The sequence below is a fragment of the Diadema antillarum genome, unplaced genomic scaffold (genome assembly GCF_040938485.1).
Source record: "Diadema antillarum isolate AM-2024a unplaced genomic scaffold, OU_Dant_1.0 scf00000017, whole genome shotgun sequence".
Taxonomy (NCBI): Eukaryota; Metazoa; Echinodermata; class Echinoidea; order Diadematoida; family Diadematidae; genus Diadema; species Diadema antillarum.
This window is the reverse complement of record NW_027270906.1, coordinates 5,010,476-5,032,508: the sequence shown is the minus strand read 5'-3', so window position 1 is coordinate 5,032,508 and position 22,033 is coordinate 5,010,476. Positions and strand designations below refer to the sequence as shown.

Sequence of the window (22,033 nt, the reverse complement as noted above, 5' to 3'; positions counted from 1 at the left end):
GTGTGTGTGTGTGTGTGTGTACGAGCGGGCGCATTGACCAACCGACTTCGAAACAAATTACTTTTTTTGTATACTACAAAACTTTTTGTTGTTTTAAAACCGGAATATAGGCCTACTTCAAAGACTTAGCGAACCATGATATATTTAAGCGTCAAAACGTAGCTGTATACGCCACCGGATACACTATGTATCGCCCTTTATTTCGTTTACTTTAATAGACAGGTGTATGTAGAAATTATATATATATATATATATATATATATACATGAATTTTCATGAACCATGTCTTTATTTCTGAAAGTGATCATAGTTGATTATATTGTACCATACAGAAACAATAAAATGAATGAAATGAAATGAATGGATATAATAAATACATAAATGAATTATTATGAACCATGTGTGAACCTATTTATTATGACCCTATCGCTGTTATTCATTTATATATAAATATATATATATATATATATATATATATATATGATTACATATAAACCTTTCTACTACAAAACTTCAAAGACTTAGTGGTCCATAAGATATTCTACGTCACTTTTATATTATATACAAGATAGTATAAACGTAGCTGTATACGTCACCGAATGTAGAAATTATATATATATATATATATATATATATATATATATATACATAACCTTGTGGATGTTCAAGTTAGTTAAAGGACCAGTTCAACTTACAGTAATATACATGTGGATTGATTGAATGCAGAAGATAGAAAGCAAAATCATATTTTCACTTTTTTTCCCATAATAAAAAGAGCAATCGACTTGCCTCTTTCAGAAGGCAGGGGAATAATATTACCCTATAATCATACGTCAGTAACAAGTCGAGTGAGTGTGTACTTTAAGAAAAAGAAATTTTATGGAATTCTCTTTACATTTTCTTTGTGACATAACAACTGTAGTAGTCTTCTCATCCAGCAGTGACTGCACAAGAACTTTAAAAATTCCTTACTTTTTATCGCTGATTGTCCGATTTTCTTCAAACGTTCACCGAGAATGTTCTGATATCACTGCATTCACTCAATCCATATTTACATGCAGGTGACCTTGTCCTTTAAGGAACATGAATTATAAACTGTTTAAAAGCGAATGCAGGCAGGTGTTTGTTTGTCGTCATAATACACCTTACATTAAAATGTCCCTTCATGTTTTCACATAACAGTAATAGCTGTTGCCAAGTGAGACAACAATGAATATGAATTCATATTTTTGGTCAAACATTTAGCATCTACATCCCAGTTCTGAAAGTTGTATATACTTAATTATCTGTATCAATCATTTTGATGAAGATGATATCATTCATCCTGTCAATTTTAAAGGCATGTCCATAGTGAGGCGATGACATCATTACCCCATCTAATTTGCATACAGTGTATTTAATTGCAACCGACATCACCGATTCATGAAAACGTTCGAACTTCCAAACTTTCTTGTACGAATCCAGTCAAAATGTATCGTTTTGTATGCTGCAATCCACTCTATTCATTACTCCCAACGTGACAGTTTTTCGTATTTTCTTGTGCGAGATCTAATTTCTGTCGAAAGAGACTTCATTGACCATTACACAAAATAATTAATGTGTAGCGCTTGAAGACAATGCAATTTATTTAAAGCAACTCGATTCGCAACATGTACATAAGCTAACAAGTTTCTTTTTATAAGCAACAAAACATAAATCACCAACAGTCAAATTAAGACTTGATATTGGGGCAAATGTAAAATAAATATCGGAACCGCAAACATTCACAACAGTATTTTTCTGAAGTCTGAACTATATTTAAAGACAATACAGAGCATCACGAATATTATTGCAAAGAAGCGTGCTTCCATCAAAAGAAAATGTATTTCGATATTGCCATTAGTCACCCTATATGCTACTCATGACACACAAAACACATAAAGCATAACATCATCCGTATATACACAACATGCCATGTGGTACACTTGAGGTGGGAACTTCATGAAAAATCGTTACTCTACTAAGCACCAAAATATGGGAGATTGAGTACGATATCAAATATCAGGCTCTATTTAATGTGCATAGAGAAAATTGGTAAATACATTTAATGTGTGAATGGTTCGCAGCTGCTTCAAGTCCCTGATACCAAACTCTAAAATCAGCCACAAATTTGTACTAAGTTCGCTATGTAGAACAAAGGAAATCACTGAAGCTGGTGTTAACATTTTATTAGCAACAAGGTTTGTGATTGGTCGATCTAACATCACGTAACATTCATTGTTCTCATTGAAGTGTCAAAGTCAAGCACTGTTAGCCAATATCTGCAGGTGCAGCCCCGCCACAATAGTCCATGTTCTATCATTACAAAATATATGTACTGTGATGTCACGAATGCGTATCCTTGTTATACAAACAATGTGCATGAGCCCGTAACAAACACAATTTTATTTCGCTCGACATTCAGGCTGGGTGAATTGGAATAAACTAACTAATCTGTGGAATCATTTCTTTATTGTCATAATTCTCAAATCAAGATATACATAAAGATACATCAAGAAGAAACTGTTAGAATTTCAGACTTATACTCCTTCTAACTGTATGGCCAACATTACTGAAAAAAAAGACATAACACAACAATCTACTGAAGCAAGACAGAAAATTATACACCTTAGGAAGTGTGAAGAATTATTTTGGGCAAGCGAATTTACAGCACTGCGTCAGAAGTCTTATACTTAAAACTAAGACTTCTTTACACTACTAGGTTTATTGTGTACCACAGTGTATGTTGTAAGTCACGACTGTTTCCAATTCTGCCGACCAATTTCAGATCACTGCAAAAAAATGCACTTCTCATTTGAGAGGCTGTTTCACACCCTAACAAACTGAAGCAAAAATGACAGTTACAGTCACAGGGTAGCACCATGAAGGATGTGGAGGCCTCGTGGGTCTCCAGCCGGGTCTAGGTGAGGGCTGATTGGTTGAAAATTTAGACTAGTTAACCAATGAGAGCATCTGTCTTTGTGTTGTCTTGTTTTGGTCAAAGAAATTAAGCACACATTTAGGTTTACTCTTCATACGGAGTATAATAATTGTAATTATGATAGGTTACTTAGTAACACCTTGTAAGGGAATAGATGCCCGTGGTTATAATAAAAGCCTCCTTTGCTTCGTCCGGTGGTAACTGTCGTTCTCTGCATGACATTTTCAACTACATGAGGCTCGCTATCAACAGAGAACAGCAAATCAAAGCACAGCCGGAGCAGAACAGAAAACCTGGGCCTTTGAATAACCTGTCCAAAAGCCCGTCATCTACGTTAACTCGACAGTTCCACTCTTCTCCTCCGCGGCTGTTAGCGCTTTTGCACTTCGGGTCGGCTAGCCGCCGCACAGTGGACAGAGTGATTCCGTGCATCAACCTGCGCGCGCTCTCGATGACCCGTTCCCGCGCGTTCTTCTGTGCATGAGGGCCAACGAGACGGTAGCTCTGTGGTAGTGCTGGTCCAAAGTAGTGATGCAGGGCCAGGACCGGGTCGCGGAAGACCAGGTCCAGAAAGGACGGTAAAGCATTCATGCTCTTTGCCAGCATGTCCTGGTACTCCACGGTTGACGCCTGGCAGAGGAAAAAGTCAAGAAAAAATATTCATCATTAAGTTCAAACCAATCACTACATAGAGCTTAGTTTACAAATTCTCTTTTTGAAAAGTAGGGCCAACACATTCCCTCGACTTATTGCTTGACTTATCATGTTAAAGGTATATATTATTCCCTCTTCTTTCTGAAAGAGACAAGTCATAAGTGCTCTTTTATTACTGCTAGAAATTAAAGTGATAATGTGTTTATTTTTGTATTTGTATACTTTCTTTACATTGTTCTTCATAGTGACGCCACAAACTGTTCTTCTCATTCAGCGACGGCTGCATCGAAACTTTAAAAACTCATAACTTTTGAACGGATTGTCCGCTTGTCCTCTCATTTTCGCTGATGTCTTCAACTATGATAATTATAGAGATTACTACATTCACTCAATCCACATGTGCATTGGGGTGAACATTCCCATTTAACTGAAATTCCCCTTTAATGTATAGACATAGGAAAGTTGCCAGGCAATTAAGCCCTCATTTCCGTAGTCAGTTGGTGAAGGTGAAGTAAAAATCTTAGATTTCCAAAAACATCATTTTCGTTAGTTTACATCATGTCCTACTTTACCAATGGTGAAACTCGTATTACTTTCACTTTTTGTAATACGATTTCACGCTGTTTTCTAACTGGGGGTTGCATATTAATTATATTTTCACTCACTCGTGGACGAAAGAGTTGGTAGCGTTTGTAGCCCTCGTCCCTCGTCGTCTGTATATCGGCAAGCATGTTTTCTAAGCTGGGCAGGACGATATTCCCCTTGAACAACTGCGTGGACCAGCGTGCCTGCAGTTCGGCCATCGGGCCCGTCCCGCCGCGACACTCCACAAATCCGATCACGGTCAGGGTTCGGTGCTTTAGGCGGGGTGGCAGAACATGCATAAACAGCTCTAGTTTACCGAGATCATCTGAGAGAAAAACAAAACAAAACAGACCAAAACATAGAATCAATACATATGAAACTACAGTAATTCATGAAAAAATTGTCTTAGCTGTTTTAACAAGAATGGTTGAATAAATTTGGTGCGATATTATGCCAATTACGACAAACCAAAGAGAGGGCGCAAATTTTCTGATTGCGATAATCATCATGAGTCTGCCAACGCAGTTCTACCTCGGCGTATCGCAATCCTCTTGTACATAATTATCACACCCTCTTACGGCTTGTCGCGTACACTGAATTACCGGTCCGAGTAAAAAGAGTCATAAAGGTACATAAACTAAAACGCAATTTGAGTTCAGAAGATCGTATTGATTAAACGGTGCGGGCGAGACGTCACTCTTGAGGATTTGATGGTCTGTCTGTAACTCATTGTTAAAACTAATCTGCTCAGATAGTCTCAACTAAAGAGCTTTAACGCACGAACTGGTTGTGGTTATCAATCCGTGTAGGTCTTCACATGATTCACTTACCTGACTGACACATGCCGGCCATACACATACAGACATGTAATCGAACACTGTACAAATACTGTAGTAAGTCCGCAAAATACAGAAGAACAAGGGAACTATATAAGTAGCTCACGACATCTTGAAATTGGAAATTTGTTGATTTTGGTTTGTTTGCCTCTTTGTTTTTGTTGTTTTCTGATGTTAATTTCAGAAACGCAAGATTCGAAAGTATAAGGATTTCCTATTTTTCTTGAATGTCCAAACAGCCTGAGTTCATATACTAAATGGGGCCTGTACGACCACAGATTTTGAATCGCTGTGGGCGAGACGTTACGCTTTCGGATTTGTTGGTCACTCTGTCACTCGTTTTTAATCCCCCTCGTGGTGGGTACCTATATTTTCCGTTTTTATTACTTCGGACAGCGTCATTGTTTTGTTTTTTGTCACAAAGATTGAAACGTTAATGTTTGAAGAAGTAGTGATTTATCGATATAATTGTTATTTTTAAAGATCGGGATGAAGCGAAATTTGTTATAAAGAGATGGCATCATCTCATTTATCGTGTAAAATGTGATTGCAACCGAAATCTGTTTCACGTCCTTGTGAAGAACATGTGAACAGCGAAATTCTGAATCCCCTCGAATATTTTGAACTGTTTCGATTGTTTGATCATTTCTGCTCGATCGATATGAGTCCACTTGATCACATTTACAGTACGAGTATTCTATAGAAAGAGACGGAGAAGAGAAGAGGAGAGCTTTAGATTTGCGGCGCGGACGTTTGAGCTGAACGTTCTCCTCTTCCCTGCGTCGTGTTGAAATTCAAAAGTACGTTTAGATTACTGCGCCGAGCGCAACCACAAAAATGGCACCCCTGTAATATGACAGGTGCATAAAAGTAGCTCTCTACGTCGTGAATTGAGCGGACGTAAAAATAGCACAGAACGCGTAGTGAAAGCACAAGACGACGCGAGCTCTAATTAGATCGTCTTTGATACGTGATTCTGCGCATGCTCAGAACAGTTTTTCCCCCCTCTGAACGTCCCCATCGCGAAAAACTAAAGCTCCATACTTACCAGCGATGATGCTGTTGTCGATGAACGTCGCTTCGAATTGGAAACCGGTGGCGAAGATGACGCAGTCCACGTCCTCCGCCCGAGACCCGTCATCAAAGACGACGGTCGAACCGTCGAAGCGCTGGATCTGACCTTTGACCTTGACAGCGCCAGACATGACCTTCATGGGCAGGGTGTCATTGATCATGACGCTGCTGTTGTAGGGATGTCTGGTGCTGAGAAGTCCCAGTCCCCTATCACAATGTTTTAAGATGATAATTAAAATGAGATAGTTGATGCGGTAGAGTAGCAGCATAAAATGAAGATTGTTGATGTTAATAACACCTGTTCATACATGATATCCTAAAAGACTTGTATGTTATCGCGTAATCGTCGTAACTCAATTGTGTTTTTTTGTTCTTGTGAACACAAAGTGGAAATAAATTCAAATCAATTAATTAATCAATCAATCAATCAATCAATCAATCAATCAATCAATCAATCAATCAATATGTTCCTCGGCCACAGTGATGTACATATACACAGAAGCAAGGTTTTAAATCTTTAGAACAACTTGATATTTTCCAGCGTTCCCCTCCCCCCCCCCCCCTTCCAGATCCCTTTCGGTAAAGATAAAAACATATTTATGCTGCATAACAGAACTATTGAGAAGCTGCGTCATCTAGTTGTGTTACAAAAACTATACTAATGGGGAAAAGAGCAAAATGACTTTCTTTTAAGAACAAGAACGCAGCTTGAAGACATGAGAGACGTGCATGAAAAGTTTTCTTTGCGTTAATCCAGACAGCTTGACGAGATTTCCTAAGTCAATCAAAACGTTTATACGCTGAACAAACCGTGACGAGACATCGGATATAAAGGATAAAAGACGTTTGATAAGAGCGACTGAGAAGTAAACGAAAACAAGAACGAAGCTTAGCGACGGGAAAGATATGCTTAAGCCGTTTCTTACTGCTCAGATAATACATCTTGACGCGATTTTTTTTTTTTTTTTTTTTGGAGGGGGGGGGGTTGGTCAATCAACATTGCAGGCTGTGCAGGTATTGGACAAACCCTCTTGGCGTGCAAGATACTCGTTGCAGTACACTTATTTTTCTTCTTTTCGCGATCTTCAAATGGCTATGCAGCCTATCATGAAGATGATCTTGTGTGGGAATTAAATAGGTGGGCTACTGCAACGGGTTAGCACCGTGCTCTTTGCGATGAATGAAATAGAATATCTTTACGCGCGTGGGGTGTAACTCACACACGGGATCACAATAATGTTCTACCCAAGCTTTTAGTGACAGATTGAGTTGACACAAGGCATGACTCAGGAATGGAACCTGGATCATTTGGATTCGAAGGCAGACTGACTGAGGCATATCACCGTTCTGCTCTATTAGCGATGTAATGAAGCAATGCACCAGTTTGTTTGTTTTGCTTGTGATAAAGGCCAACTTCAATTCAGTTTCTTTAAATCTCGTATTTCTCAAAATAGAAAAAAAAAAACCTGTGTGATAAGCATTCAATAACATGACATAACGTTACATAACAAAATACAATCAGACTGTGCAATTTGGCAATACATGTATCATCATGCGTGTTGAAGCCAGATAAGCATACGCTGGAGCCTACAATATCCCTACAATATACGGGAAAAAAATCTCGAATAAGATGAAAAGATGTATTGAAAACAGTAAGAGGGTCAACAATACCTGTCTGGGAGAGCAGTGCTGTGTGACTTCGCTTTCACACATCAATGCCAGATAAAACGCCAGACATAATTATTCTTTGCCCAAATCTTTAAGGTATATAACCCACATGAATACACGCAAAAGTATAAAGCTACCATATTGTTTACGGTCAGCCGACACCCCCCCCCCCCCCTTCCCACTTGGGCGAAGGCCTGTCGGTGACCATTCTTTGACCTCTGAAATCATTGGTATATAGGCAGTCCGATAGATAGTTGGTTGTCGGAGGTAATACACGGCTTTTCAAAGGGAAAGTACAGTACTGGTTGAGGTGAGGATTCAGGTTTATAACATTTTTTGGTGAAGTAATGAGAAACATCTTATGAAATATGAAAGAGAACGTGATTTCAAGGATTCAACATTTATTTGATAAAAATTGGTCTTGAAATGGCTGAGATACTAATGTAAAAAAAAAACGATCATAGTAAAATTGACTGGCCACGACTTTTATAGGATCTCTTTATTTTACATTGTTTTTAGATATCTCGGTCATTTCAAAACCAATTTTCATCAAATAACTTTTGATTCCTCTTAGAATTGTACGCTATTAATCAACATTTCATATCAGTAGAGTGGCTTCTGAATATCTCGCAAAACGTCGCAAGCTGAAACCTAACCTCTACCAGTTCTGTAAAGTCCCTTTAAAGGGAGACAGTCCTGAGATTTTCAATGTACTGATAATTAAGAATAGTCAAAAATATAACCTTTCACCAGTTTATACGGGTGGAAATTAAAAACTGTCTCCGTACGCGATTTTTGACAAATAATTCCTGCAGGCGAACATGTAAGAGCCTGTAAAAAGATCCTACGCACCGAACTAAAACATAGTTGAATGCGTGTCCCTATTCCCAACATACACGAGACCGTGCAGCCAAATTTACCGTGTTGCGTCGCCATCTTGTTAGGTCAATTTTTCCATATATGGAGTGCACGCTTAGGCGCGGTCAGACTGGGCCACTGGTACGCGCGCAAGCAAGAGTACGCCGTCCAGTGGCTATTGATTATGACGTAACAATGCACGTTTGTACATGACAATGGCCTTGCGCTTCGGAGACAATAGCCCGCAAACAGATCGAGAAGTCTGGCGGAAAGTTACGTGGAAAGTTTGCGGTCACACTGGCAAAACTTCGAGTTAAACTTCTCGATCTTTTGCCAGTCTGACAAAGTCGATAGAAAGGGTCCTGAGCTCGACGAAAATCATGTGTGCACGGGCGCTGTGTGTAGGCTGTATGGCGGCTATGCGGAGGACTCACATTAGTTCTTTTAACATGTTTGCGGCGTTTTTTTTTTCTTGCTGTTGAATTTCTAGATTGCTTTATTAAACCTATAATTACATATGCACCGTAAATAAATCAAGTTTCTTCATTGATAAGCACTTTAATTTAGGCATAATGCTCGCCACTAAAAGAAGTTAGGCCCAGAGTTTCAGTTGCTCATCAAAAGCAGGCAAGATCCTGCGTCTGTCTTATTGTTTCATATCATCAGTGCTTCCACTTTTCAAGGTCAGTCCTCCTGAAATCAACACTAAAAACTCCTGGAATTTACAAGAATATCCTGGAATTTTTCAAACAGGCTACAAATACATGATTAATTGTGAGCTGGGGGAGAGGGTCAATGCATGATACTTAATGATATGTGAGAGAGCGAGCTGATTTGTGTGTGTGTGTGTGAAAATTTGCCATCAAAATAGACTCAACCTTAAGTTAAGGAAAATTATTGATATAAATTTGTCGTTTTTTAAAATTTAAATGAATACAAACATTACAGTCCTATTAATTTTCAAAATTGAAAGGGGGGGGGGGCATCCCCCAGAAAAAAAAATTGAGGGGGCATGCCTCTCCCCCACTTTTTACAGTATATCCCATTTGTACTCCCCCCCCCCCCCTCAGAAGTACATTTACCAATTTTCTATGGCAAAGTCGAATTGGTGTACATGTAAATTCTACTCATTTTGTCTGTGCCACATTCTCTCTCCCTCTCTTCCACTTTTTTTTCTCTATCTAAGTCTCTCTCTTTCTGACACATTTATCCTCTTAGTGCATTTTTTCTTAGTCTCAGCATAACACACAATCTCTACTAATGTATACGCTGTTATTTTTGCGTAGATATTTTCGCTGACAAGGCTATAGACACTTTTGCGAGACGTTTTCGCGAATTGACACCGATGCTTATGTTAATGCACTATTCACACGGCGCATGGAGACATTTTCTTTAAATCAATTGTTTTACTGCCTACCTGTACCAGAAGTAGCAGCTCAGGCTTGAGTTTAAGTTGTGCTAAATCAGTAAATGTCAAATCAACATTTTTTATCATGATTGTAAATGTACATAAATACAATGTAACAGTTGTAGCCTAGGCCTATGTTATTGTTAGATCTAGAGTAGACCATCTGCATAACGTTAGGCCTGAAATATACGGCTAAAATGGACTTCAGTGAAAAGAACGGGTCGATAAAGCGGTAATCATTCATGGATGATGCACACCGAGAATTACAGCTGTACCTATACCAATACCATTCCCTAATTGATTTATCGATCAAATTTCAGATTATGGTTATCAACACGTTAAGATGGACTTTATCAGACGTACGCCGGTACGGTACGGTTTCGGGACCACGGTTTCATGGAATTTGAAACGCACCAAAATTTGGCAAAACGAACATTCATTTGTGGATTTGATCTTAATCATGGCATCATCAACATCATCACCATCGATCATCATCATAAATTTACACATTGTCAGTGTCACTGTCGTAGGCCCTAGCTCTATCTAGCTATGGAACCTGATTGGTGCCAGGCAAAAATGGCAGAGGTAAAAATGGCAGAGGTAAAAATGACAGAGGTAAAAATGTCACAGTAAAATGGCAGAGGTAGAAATGGCAGAGGTAAAAATGGCAGAGGCAAAAATGGCAGAGGTAAAAACGGCAGAAGTAAAAATGGCAGAGGTAAAATGTCAGAAGTAATGAGAGCGATTTCGTCAGAGGTAAACGGAGGTTTTGAATAATGACCTATAGCCAGAGCAAACTGTATTTATCAAATTATCAAATCCAAATTGCAGATTTGAAGAATATTTATTGAATTATGTTTTAAAAAGATGACAGCACTCTCATTATTCTGATTTTGATTCAAGTGCAGTGGCGTAATCTGTCTGTTCAGAGGAATAATAAACCAGCTAAAAAAGAGCCTAGTACAGGCCTATGGGAAATTATCATTATTATTATCATTATTATTATTACTAAAGGGGGTGTCAACAATGCTGCATAGCTCTTAAACAGTATAATCCTATACGTTGTTTCGCCCAATGAAGTTATCACACACACAAACACACACACACACACACACACACACACACACACACAAACACACACACACACGCACGAACCCAATTTTGGTATAAACATATACTTCTATACGCAGATATACAACATTTACTCTCACATACACTCTTACACAAACGAATTCCGCTCACTTCCAGGCTAGTATATTGTCATTATTTTTCATTTTTTGAACTGTTTAGTGTAAAGAAGTGAAGGAGACATTGTCGAAGCGAACCACTAATTTTTCACGTGTTCTATGTTATTTTCTCACATTCAGGTTTCGTATACAGGAGCCTATATCTTTCTCACAAGGCCTGATCACGACATAATGTACAAGTAAAAATACAAAACGCAAAAAACAAACTACAGCTAGATGTATCGGCAGACATCAGTAGGCTCTTGCAAAATATTTCATTACATTGTTCAAAGATTTAGGAGTGATCCCTGAGGTCACTCCAAAATGAGTGAAAATGAACATTTTCACTCAATATTCACTCTTTTTTGTATTCACTCCTTTAAGAGTGAATATTTTCACTCGATTTTTTTTTTAGAGAGAGTATGTAGCACAGGAGTGTAGGAACATTAGTAGAGCATTTTGTGATACCCCTATATATATATATATATATATATATATATATATATGTATTATATATATATATATATATATATATATATATATATAACATTTTCGTGTAATTAATGATTTGTTTAACCCCTAATTTTTTTTTTTTTTTGGGGGGGGGGGGGGGATGGGACATCAAGCGCTGAGACAACCTGGAGAGAAATTAGATAACCATCATGACCAAAGTAGGATTTACATGTGCTGCGGGGAGAAATGTAATACTATGCCCTATTAAATTTCTCCCAGTGATAACAAAAACAGTAAAAGATCCCTGCCAATTTTTCATACCTGCATGTCTGTTATCAAGCAATTTTATTTTCAGAAGTTTGCACACTTATTAAAATACCTACTAACATAGTATAGGACCTACGAGATCTAAGTTTGATATTTTACTGACAAGATACCTGTAGAGCTATATGGTAGTCAATATGTCCTTTTTCAGGTGTACCGAGGCTCATACTGATATAATTGGATTGTTGACTTGCCGACCATTTTTCAACTTATATACATGAGTTTATATTTCTCCCCGTGTCCCATTTCTCCCCGGTCTCCCCCATGCTTTAATTATTTCAGGAGAAGGCACGAAAAGCGCGTATTGCTAGAAAGGTGTCAGAAACATGAAGGAAAATAGAATCTCTGTCACTTTTACCTCGTCATCTTGCATTTCTACGACTAAATTTTTATCAATGACATTTTTATCTCTGGCATTTTGACCACTGACATTTCAACCACTGACAACTTTACCTCTGACATTTGTACCACTGTCTTAATTATTTACCTCTGCCATTATTACCTCTGACATTTTCACCTCTGCCATTTTTACCTCTGCCATTTTTACCACTGCCATTTTTATCTATGCCATTATTACACCGAATTGAACATACCTCCTTGATCATACCATATACCTCCCGTGTTACCAGTGTGCGCGCGATTGATGAGGAAGTGGGGGTGGGGTGCGCGATATGACGCGTGCATGAACAATCGAAAATGAGAGAGTGGTTGGATCCACATAGCGTGCACTCCATATAAGGAAAAATTGACCTATCAAAATGGCGGTGGTAGCAAGTTTTGGTGGCTGCGTATTTCCTGGGTGAACACGCATTCCACTATGTTTTAGTTCGGTGATCCTACGTCGTTGATGCCCTACTCTCAAGTTGACAGGCGTACCTCTAAAAACCAATTCAAGTGTTCAAATGATCAGTTGTAATTTTATCACAAAATGTGAAAATATGTGATTTTATTATTTTAAACAAAATATTTCAAGCTTAGTTAAATATAATTCATGTAAATTAATATTGTAAACATACATCTATATATATCTTTAAAATCAAATATACCATGTACTTGACATCAAATAGGCACTGTCCTTTTCTAGCTTCTGTCCGTGTTGCATACTACTTTGCGTACAAACCACTCTCGCGCGCGAATTCTTACCATACTTATGTACACACAAAGAGATTTTTCTCCTCCCCACCAGTTACTGGGGAAAATCTCCTCGTGTATACAGTACTCCGTCTAGCTGAGTTTGGCGTTCAGACCGAAGATTACCATAACAATTAGCGTACGCATAACGAGCAGAACACGGCTGGGAAGAGTTGTGCCTCGGTGACGTCGGACTCTCCACCAAGACTTGCTCATTAGCATATTCACCATGCAGATTCACACTTTTTCATCAAAAAATTACGAGTTTATCTGGTGATTTGAAAGTTTGTTTTTGGTGAAAGTAGTTCATTTGAGGTACCAACAACATATTTTTTTTTTTTAATTCGTGAGGACTGCCTCACTTTAAATCGGCAAATGGATGTCGGCGAACGGTTTCGGTCGGCTTTTGTTCAGTGTAAAGAGGAGGTTTTGATGCTGATGACAAAAAATCTGCAAACTATATTGGTCGTAGTAAAAAGGAACCGGTCGCTCATTATGATTACCAACCTTGTTTTAGGGCTGGTCTTTAGTGATAGCTAGCTCCCAACATGAAGGATTGCTGTCGGTATATAGCCATTTGCTCATCAATAAATGCCAATCAACCATTTGCCAACCGGTCACCGAGCATATCAATAAGATAATCGCTATACACTTCATGGTAGATTATTTCGTCGGGTGTCGGCGTCTACGTGCCATGATGCACTGAATCCAGTGCTTGCAGCAGTGATATTCGTTGTTTTTTATTCATACACCTTTTCTAGACTCAGAAAAACGATTAACTTTTTTTCAATCCAAAAATAAAGATACAAATCAATGTCATGTTGAATGTATATAGGCTTACACTACAAAATGGGAACATCTCAGAGTAAAGCTTACAGAATATTGGAATACAGGGTACCATATTCACGAGCATAGAACAATTTAAGTCCTACAATATTTCCATCGAAATTTCCATACAATAGCAGATTCTCAGTTTACACTTTAAGATTTTGTTTTTCTTCAAACTGGTCTTATCTATAACGGTGCCTTAAGAACCCAAACAAACAAACAAACAAACAAACAAACAAACAAACAAACAAACAGGCAAACCAAACACCTACCTGTAGTCTAGGAGAGACATGCATGCATTCTTGAGCAGGACCTTCTGTAGACATTCGGGTATCCATGTCTTCCAGCGCTTATTTACGTGGGCATCCTGGGGTTCTTTGTTCACCACGCGAGGCAAAACCCATGCACCGTGACGCACGCTCATGTACAACTACCAAAGGAATTGCACACGATAACGTCAGAAAAATAAAAGAGAAAACAAGAACAATACTGATATCAGTAAACATATAAATTATTCATGTTAAAAGTGATCATGTCTTCAATCATCGTAGCTTTTTTCTTCGCTTCCATGGTAATAAGGGCAACGCAGAAGATAATCCCCTAAAAAGATTTCTAAGGACGATTTATTTTCGTTAATTTCTTTAATCCCCATTACACATTATGAAGTTTCGTCATGATAAATCCTCGATGAATAATTGATTAGTTTCCCGCTTGATGATGTTACACCAGACATGGGTTAAGTAATGTCTCTATAATCTTATGACAAAGCGAAAAAAAAAACCCAATCAAGCAAAAATGACTCCATCACAGAAGTCGAACCGCAAAAGCTTCAAAATATATTTTAAAGACAACAGAAAAAAAATACTTTCCGAACTTTTGTGTTTGTATGCAAAAGTAAAACTTCACACCATATACAGCTCAAGCTGCCGTTTAGATGTAGAAAAAAAAGATAAACGCACAAAAAACAGGATGGCGAGGGTTTCCTCGAATCGGAAATAAAACAAGAAGGTTACGGGCTTTCAAGGTTTATCATGTCATAGAAAATGTAGAAATTTAACTTATACACCAGCAGAGTTCATGTGACAGCCCCACACGTTTCACTTCTAAACCTTCACAAAAATCGTCAATAATGTTCTATCTTTGACGGAAAATCTCCCCCAAAAAATGCTTACTTCGATAACATTTTCCACTTGCATTGTACACGGTACTGTAATTTATATAGGAGGGATTTTTGGGGGGTTTTGGTTTTTTGGTTTTTTGGTTTTTTTTTTTTTGTTTTTTTTTTGTGGGGGGGGGGCTCCAGCTGGTGAATCAAAACATGACTTTTCCGTTATTTTATTGATCACATACGAACGGGAGAGAAATGAGTTGGTAACATCATTACCTCAGATAATTTGCATAATATGGTTGGGACCAATATAACTATAATCGACGAACAGCATATGAAACTTTCAAAATCCTATGACATACTAATTTGTCCTGCCCGATTTCTTAACACTCCGTTCGCCTGGTTTTATTTAATCTACTCATTGATAAAAGCACATGAAACTTTAAAATTCCAAAACCTTTGTCTTGTCATGTCCTACTTTTTACCACACTGTTCACCTGGTTTTACTTATAATGTCTACTAATCAACGAAAGCAAATGAAACTTTAAAACTCCGTAGATTTATTTTGTCATGTCGTATCTTCTACAACTCTGTTCACGTCAGGTTTTACATCAGCTATCAAACTCAGCTTGATCATGGTGTTGAATAGCATTTCAAGAACACCTAAAGTGTCAAACATTGGATTTTAAGAGTTTTTTCCCCTTTCCACAATTCGTTCTCATCAATTGTATCTTTTCTTTGTCTAAGATTATTTCAAGTTTTCATTTGGTTGTTTAATGAATGCTTCATTATTTTGAATTTCTGGTAAAATATATAGATTAGGTTTTTTACGATATTGTATGTCTATATTCTGCAAACACGGCAAAGCATTTATTGTCGTCATCTTAATTCAAATATTTGTGATGAATTTAATCTTTTACGACTTTGTCGACTCTCCTTGCGATCGGAATAACTCTGCACATTATCACTGCCAGCATTACATAGTTTCGGATAATTGTGACTTCACAAGTCTATGAACTCTTGAACATTTTTCATAGGAATATACATCAATACCACAGTCCGAGCTACAACACATGTGATCAGCTTAAATTATCGGAGACTGTCTCTACAAAAGCTGCTTTCCATTTTAAAAGCGCTTACATTCTTTGTTCTGACAAGAATATAAAAACATGTATCACAGGCAATCATGCATTATTTCGGAAAATTGTGAACCGTCATGTTTGTGAAGTTTCCCTTAGACATTCTTAAATTTTCTATCCGAATCGATAAATTGCAACCTGTAGTACAGCAGTGAAAACCGACATTGCTTCTGCATCTGAAACAAACATATTGAGCTAGCGGCTGACTTTATTGGAAATTGCTTTGACAAAAGAACAATTCTACGAAAAGGTCACTATACATACATATATAATGAAAAAGGGAAAGACTGATCAGAATCATTGATTTATTAGTGACAACTTTGAGCAAACTTATGTATGTGTGTGTATGTATATATAGATATATAGACATTTATATAACATGTCACCTGTTCTTCTTCATGAAGTAGCAAAAAATATACAAAATAAAATGTGTATTGAAAGTATTTCTCAGGATAAAAGTCATTCACTGTATAACATTACCAGTCATGATTCTTTTACACAAAATTATCATCATAACATGAAGTCTTTGACTCGCTACAGAAGGCCCACTCTTGGTGAGCTAAGCAAGCTATGGATAGAAAAAAAGAGAGGCTGGTTATTGCATGGAGTTAGTGAAACCACTGCAAAAGTGTCCGTCAAGCAAGATGAACGTACGCCATGACCGACAGTGCGATAATAGGGAGCTTTAGATTTTAGACGTGCTGACGTTCAAAGGGAAAAAAAACATGGTCTGAGCTTGCGCAGTAAGTTAACGTGCGCTACTGCGCACGCTCAGACCATGTTTTTTCCACTTTGAACGTCCGCGCGTCTAAAATCTAAAGCTCCCTAATACTACGGAGTGCAGCACTAACTATGGCATCATATCGAAATAGCCAGGTCTAGAAATACGAGACGAAAACGTTCTATGCAGTAAAAGTCAAGCAGAGGTTTAAAGTGGCCTTAACGTCTTCTGCTCTATAAAATACAAAATTCATTGTAACAGTATAAGTGCATGTCTCGTGGATGGATTATATCTCCTCACTCGTTCGAATGACAAAGACTCTTTAAATACAGCATTCGTTTTGGTATAGGCATAAAGTGTCAGCAGGAGAAACTATTCACTCTTATTTTGGAATTTGGTTTGACACAACGTGGCTCTGCCACTGCTTGGCATAGGGAAGTAAAATTGTCCCAAATATCAAATAAGATGTACTTTGTCATTATCTGATTTCCCTGCATAATCTTCACTCCATGCCTTGAATAAACCGATCAATATACAATTGGAACAAGGCATCAGTAGTTGAACAAGATAATGAAACCACGCATAAAATTGCTTCCGACTATCCATTGATATGACCTTTTTACAATGCTGAGTATATAACTCCTGTTTCAGTGTCTTGACACGGTCTGCTTAAAGATGCAACCATTTTCTATAAATTCACTTGTGACACTCCAATGGTGGTATATTCTCCAGAATATCATAATTCATAAAAACATAAAAACCTTCGGAAAAGTTTGAGAATTAAAAAAAGCAAACAAACAATAAACAAACCGAGTATGGCGAAGTAGAAGTTTGCAAGCAAGATTTCATCCCTAAGGAAATCAAAGCTGGACAGCGCAGAAGCATGCAAAAGACATACCAATAGTCCCCATCTGATATTTATGCATACACTTTGGCTAAGCTTGGTCAAGTTATAAATATTGTTTGACAGTCTTTGCGTAACTGCTGCCCCTTACATCAAAAGACAATGGTTCAAGGTTATCATGTACCAAGCCCCTCTCGCATATCGACGGCTCAGACGGCGGTTCATGCCGGGTCCCGACCCGCTGAGCCCCACCGAGGAACAGGACCCGGTCATCCCGTCTGGATGATTCGTGAGGATCACATAAACCACAGCATCTGGTCGTAGCACTGTTGGCGGTTTAAAAAAGTCATGAGCTTTACCGTTTACCGAGTAATGGACTCAAGCTTGAATGTTGACACCTAGACATCCATAGCTCTAATGTTACTCCGCCGCTATGCGTCAATCATGTCAATCATAATTTCTTCCAGGACCGTCATGCGACGTGAATCTAGTTATAAGTCCTGCCATAAGGTGCTCATTGTCCAAGATAACAGGAACTTTCTATTTCTGTTTCTTCGAGTTTAGCTACAATATCTGCAAAGAGCAACGACACTTGATTATCTTGCCCATGAGCAGCAGCTCTGTAAACGAAACGTCCTCGGGTGACGGCTCAAATTTTCTTCTGTTCTATAATTATGGACATCATGCAGAGAGAGGGAGTACCATGTAAGCTACAAAATGTCAGAGGTTCACCCGACGTTGAAGGTCCTGTATTGACTCCCCTCCCTTCAGGGAGATGCTCCGTGACTTTCAAACACATTTCGCGTTGCTAGCAGTGTATTAGGGAGTTTTTGCAAGCACGACGCGGCCCGGCCGGGAGTTGAGCGTGCCGTGTTCAAAATTTGCTTCTGGCATGATCAAATCTGAGAAACGTCCCGTCCTGGGGATAACGAGTACGGTACTCGGCCAAATACAGTTCGGATATACGATGCTGGGCAGGAGTCAGCCAGCCAGCCAGCAAATCAGCGATCTTGTCCCCACGCCTCCGTCCTGTACAAGAAAGCGAAACTGCTTAATGGGGACGGGAGCCCGAGTACGGGGACTGGTCTCGGTCTTCACGTCGTGTAGCGGAAACTCCCTACACTGTTAATCCGCACTCCCGCCGTCTTTGCAACATGAAGAGAGGGTTTTCTGACCACGTTGAAGGCCCTCCGCCATCCCTTGGACACGATTCGCGGCGGTATGTGAACCGTCATGACCGGCTGTCTGAACCGCCGATATGTGAAAGGGGCTATATTTAGAGTGACCGTTTGAAATCCCTTCTAGAGCATGAAAAGGGTACAAATATGTACTAATCTAGACGTCTAACGGTATTGGTGTATCTCGTCCCGTTATTGTTCTGTGTCTCTGGCCCGTTGGGTGTCTCGTGCTGTGGACTATCTGTCCTTCCGTTTCATGAGGTCTCTTCCATACCAGACGAAATAATTTCATTGATATATATATATATATATATATATATATATATTCCTACATACATATACTGTATAATTAAAAAAACACAAATTAAATCAAACATAAATCATAACATAATCTAACGGGAGCAAAACACCCATCGCTCTCAGTTTAAGTTGTGTTTTTACATTGCGACTTTCTACCTGATAACTTTAGTGCTGTGGCGGATTAAAAGCAAATTTTGTCCTAGCAAGAACCAAGCCAGATCCATTAACGCTTAACAGTTTGAACCAAAGTTTTGGCTTTGTGACTATGAATTGATTTGTTTCACGTGGCCGTTAAGAAGTAATTAATGCTTGAATGCAGCGATTTCCTCTTGAAGGAAAAGGAAGGATTGGTTTGTCAAAAATCATGGGTAAAACTGAGCGTCTGGTGTGCTTGCAAGATGGAAACTGGTTTGGGCATTTCGACCCTACAGTGATAAGGTTAATAGCTGATAAAATCCAATGTAAAAGAAAAATTCAATTTGTATATGGTGAAAAGTATCAAAGGCCTTGTTCAAAGGTCATTGTTCACAGAGATTTGATTTGAAATGAATAGATATACATTGCATATATATAAAATACGATAAATTAGTGTAATCACCGCAATCGGGCCAGATGCACATAGCTGAAATCCAGCTGAAAACATACCATTTTTTGCACTGAGAAAACCCGTATCGCTGGTCTTGCATTCTCATCACTCACCCTCTCTTTCTCTATATACGAGTACCTCTTTCTCGACCAGACTTGGTCGATGTTAGATACGATACCCACATCCGCTGACAGAAGAAATCAGAGTGGCGGTTTTCCCCCCATGGTGGGGGAAAACCTCAGGGAAGCTGAAAGCAACACAAAGCGGGTAAAGCCCCAGCCACAGCGAGCGAGGACATGGTCGGAGGGGCAGGTCGCTGCGAATTACCTTCTCGGCATGATCGCAGCACAACACGCACAGGTCCCCAGCCGACTGACAGGCTCCTTGAAGAAAGAAATATATCAGGTGACAAAATATTCCACTTCCAGGTTGTTTTGATCTGTTGTTCTTTCTCCCCTGAATTTCTTGAGTGTTATAATCTTCATGAATAGATTAGTCAGGATTTAAGAAATATTTGCTGATTTATTCAAACTCTTACAGGAAACTAATACCTTTAGCACAACTTCGTTTCAGGAATTTTTACATTGTGCACTGTAGTAATAATCAAAAGGAATTGGGCAAAGGGTTATGGAAGAATTTTTTAAATAAGAATTGTTGACCAATATAAAACAGACGTTCATTTTACACTTTATGTGTTTCTTTTCAAGTTCTGTTCGAATCGACAAATTTTGGCAACCAAATCGACTCAAGGATCTTCACCTACGAAGTGTTTCCTTGAAATAACAAAGCTCTATGGGTTGCATTCTAGCAATTAGGGATGCTGTCCATCTCGTAGAACCGAGACGTATTAATGAATAAAATGTGATATACATGGAGAATTTCCTTTCTTATCTTATTTCACGCAAGGGACAACCGAGCAGGGAAAAATGTTGTATTACTGAAGTTGAAACAATCTAGGGAAGGCTGTATGATAGCATTGAAGATCTGTTTGTTTGTTTTTTCGTCTTGACATTATTTTAAGTCTCCAGGCAACGATTCAGAAGGTAAAGGTAGAAGGGCAAAGCGTGATGACTACAAGGAGAATGTTGGACACGAGGACACTAACGTACAGTTTGGAAAAGATGGGGGTAAGAGGAAGTGCTATCATCGGTTCTAAGGGTTTATACGAGGGACATGCGTGACTTATAAAGTTTTGGTTTTGTTTAAGGACATTTTTCACATTGCCTGTAAAGACAAGTATTGTCATCCCGTGTTAAGACTAAACAATGACTATGCCAAGTAATACTATTAGAATTGACAGTCCTGTAACTATTTGACAGGGAAAGAGAATATTCCAAAGTATCACGGCAAAAACAAAAAGAAAGAAAAATTAGGTCATAGTGTTGTATCAGCGTAATCTGAAGTGATTAAAAGAAACAAAGTGTAAAAAAAAAATCCTGTTATATTTACAGTTTTTGGACTTTGAGTTTTTGGCCTTGGAAATGACAATGCTTAGGTGTACTAGAATGAAAGTAAAGGGATTAATTGCCAGATTCAAGGGCTTCCACCCCCCCCCCTTTTTTTTTCCTCGCAACATTTTGGTGTCTTGAACTCTGAGTTAATCTCCATTGATCGAATGTTTTGTTTTGGTTTGTTTGTTTTGTTTTGTAATGTTTTAGTTGAGTTAGGTTCTCTTAAATCAATGCAAAGCTTCCTTTCCCCCTTAAGTATCCTTTGTGGACTAAGTGGACTAAAATGACTATCCATAGGGTTGTCATCTCTCTCTCTCTCTCATATACATACACACGCACACACACACACACACACTTGGTCGAACTGAAAACAACAAGAAGTGGAGGTCTTAGCAAAGGTTCGACATCAGCCATAGGTTTCCATGCGATCCAACAGGTAAAACTACATGACATTTATAGTATCCAGTTATAAAGCGTGCAGTCGTTCTCTTATATTTCATAACTTTAACCCATCAAATCCAAGGGACTTTATTTCTGTGCTTTAAATATGTATTAAAACTGTTTGCATAATCTTTATCATTCATTGTTGGTGTTTCATTAATCGGTAAACAATATTCTGTCATTTGAGCGTTGTATTATTCATATTAAGCCTCTTTGTCCAACTGAAGTATTCTAAAGCCTCCTAATGCCAGGTCGATTACC

General features: G+C 38.5%; 1 protein-coding gene across 1 annotated transcript; it reads right to left on the bottom strand.

Moving 5' to 3' along the window:
• Positions 1 to 2,885: 2,885 nt before the first annotated feature.
• Positions 2,886 to 14,443, bottom strand: LOC139725926 (dimethylaniline monooxygenase [N-oxide-forming] 2-like). The gene is made up of 5 exons (XM_071637011.1): positions 14,277 to 14,443; positions 6,083 to 6,315; positions 4,279 to 4,523; positions 3,270 to 3,589; positions 2,886 to 2,949 (listed from the first exon to the last, which is right to left on the bottom strand). Exons 1-5 carry the CDS (start codon positions 14,426 to 14,428, stop codon positions 2,886 to 2,888), a joined length of 1,014 nt encoding a protein of 337 aa, XP_071493112.1. The 5' UTR covers positions 14,429 to 14,443.
• Positions 14,444 to 22,033: the final 7,590 nt, after the last annotated feature.